Consider the following 2,329-nt stretch of genomic DNA (forward strand, 5'->3'; position numbering starts at 1 on the left):
GGCTGGATTGGAGCCTCTTGAGGGCCGGTTCTGGCCCACGGGCCTAAGTACCAGTAACTTATGTATATTAAGAATAACAGCTTTGTGAAAACATCCACAAGCTTTTCTGTCTTGACAGAAATGTTGAATAAATCTGCTGCTGCCTTCACCAAATCTCATCTTGCACCACGCTCTCAACCTGTGTGGTTTCTGCCCACTTTGCAGAATGAAAACGGCGCGATTTCACAGTCATTTCTGCGTGTCTATTGAATAGTGTGTATAAGTGCTGTGACATTGCCTCGGCTGGTTTCACATGGTCACATTTCATGAGCTGACTTCCCACCTCTTATTCGTTCTTTTGTTTTATGCACCAATAACACACCTCGCACCGCTTACGTCTGCACACTGAACTCAGAGCTTTTCTTTCCACTATGTGAAATATGGCATGACTCAGCATAAATGTGACTTAAAGTAAGATTAATGAGGGAGTTTTGGTCTTTTCTTTTAATTTAGCTGAATACTAAACACTGTTGATTGTCTGCCTGTCGCACCATTGTGTGGCTTCATATCTGTATTTCAAGACAACCTGGGGAATGACTTCAGCTCCCACCTACACGCAGAATAAAAGTGTAATTTTGATTCTTTTTGTATAGCATATTAAAGTTTTTTTTACCTGAATGTTATCTCACAACAAACGAAAACACATTCTATTCAAATGGTCCCTGTGTATTCATTCACAACCACTAATCTCTGGCAAGAGACAAGTCCACATCCTCTTTTCTCTTCCAGAAGCCATCAAAAGAAAAGTAATACAGCAGCGGATCCAGACAGCAGTTCACGCTCGCCAGACAATTCAGGGCAGGCCTCAGGTTGTTGAAAAAAACAACCAATGACACGGGCAAGAAGAAGACGATGAACATCGTCAGGTTCATGGCGAAGATGAGCATAACGTTCACTTTGTTGTTTACTCTCGCAGCAGCATCGTTCACATGTTTGTGGAGAGTCCAGGACACCAGGGCCGTGGAAACGATGTTGACCACCAGCATGACAAACAGCAACACCAGCTGGAGGTACGCCACCGCCGAAGTGTGCAGCTCCTCGTCCACCTCGACGGGGTGAAACTCAAAACAGGCAGGTGCGGTGTAGTTCTTCAAAAGTCTGTACAGGTCCAGGCTCTCCGGGACGTTCACCGCCAGCAGAATGAGCCAGACGATTGTGGCGGCCCGGCAAGCTTTGGACGGGGTCCGGAGAAGCCGTGACTTGAGGGGGTAAACCACGGCCAGCAGTCGGTCCACGCTGATGAAGGTGATGAAGATGGAGCTGGAGCGGATGTTGTTTCGAAACAGCATCGTGACCCAGATGCACGCCATGCTGCCCGCAGGCCAGTTGCCCATGGCGTAAAAGTAGACCCTCATGGGCAACGAAATGATGAGTAACAGGTCAGAGATTACCAAGTGGATCATGAAGAGAACGCTGGGTGATTTGAGGCTGTGGTGGCGCAGCAAAATCCACAGCGACACAGCGTTAAGTGGGAGGCCGAAGATGATGACGGTCCCAAACACGATGGAATACACCGGCTCCCTCGTGTCTTGTCCCAGTGCCAATTCTCTCACACTGTGGTTGTGCATGTTTTCCTTCTGAGTGACATGCAGAAGTGCGGGTAAAGTCAGTGTAACTGCAATAGAGACCACAAACAGCCCTCCCCCTCGCACGTTACATTTGTGTCTACATGGGCTGTTTCTGTACACTGCAGAAGCATAACGCTGAAACAGGAAACAACTCTGGTGTGACTGGAAGACTTTGAGCACATGTAGTGTGAAACTGAGACTGTGTAGGAGTTTGAAACCTTTGTAAAAACCTTTGAAACCTTTGAAAAAAATTCACTCTAGAACAACATTTATTCTTATATTTTGGAGATGAAAACATGACAATGAAATTCACAACGGAATAGTTACTTATTAAATACATTTTGGACTAGAGTATTGTTTAAAGTGACAATTGGTCATTACAGGTGTAATATTAATAAGTACTTATAGCCCAAACAAAACACATCATACAACCTGAACTCACAATTACCAATAATAGGTCAAACTGTGGTGAAGCAGTTTGCAGTCAAAGCAAGAAAGCCCTGGTTTTATGTAGGGGTCATGGCCTTTCTTTGTTCAGATTGTTCTGCCTGTGTGTGGTTTTACTCTGAGTAACCCGCTTTCTTTCTACTGTCTGAGGACACACTGTAAATATAAGTGTGTGTGTGCGTGCGCGTGTGTGTGTGTGTGTGCGCTTGTCTGCAGCCCTACTTAAACAGCATTTAAGTGAAAATGAAAAACTTTCATTCCATTTTGGGTGTCCA

General features: G+C 45.3%; 1 protein-coding gene across 1 annotated transcript; it reads right to left on the reverse strand.

Annotated features, from left to right (window-relative positions):
* Window positions 1-468: 468 nt before the first annotated feature.
* Window positions 469-1,631, reverse strand: LOC308107538 (lysophosphatidic acid receptor 6-like). Its single transcript, XM_080459917.1, has one exon. The coding sequence runs from the start codon at window positions 1,605-1,607 to the stop codon at window positions 723-725; it is 885 nt and encodes a 294-aa protein (XP_080316043.1). The 5' UTR covers window positions 1,608-1,631; the 3' UTR covers window positions 469-722.
* Window positions 1,632-2,329: the final 698 nt, after the last annotated feature.

This window comes from Lipophrys pholis (genome assembly GCF_963383615.2).
Source record: "Lipophrys pholis genome assembly, chromosome: 3".
NCBI lineage: Eukaryota > Metazoa > Chordata > Actinopteri > Blenniiformes > Blenniidae > Lipophrys > Lipophrys pholis.

Excerpts from the sequence above, each read along its gene's own strand:
- LOC308107538 (XM_080459917.1), bottom strand. The coding sequence starts at position 1,607 with ATGCACAACCACAGTGTGAGAGAATTGGCACTGGGACAAGACACGAGG.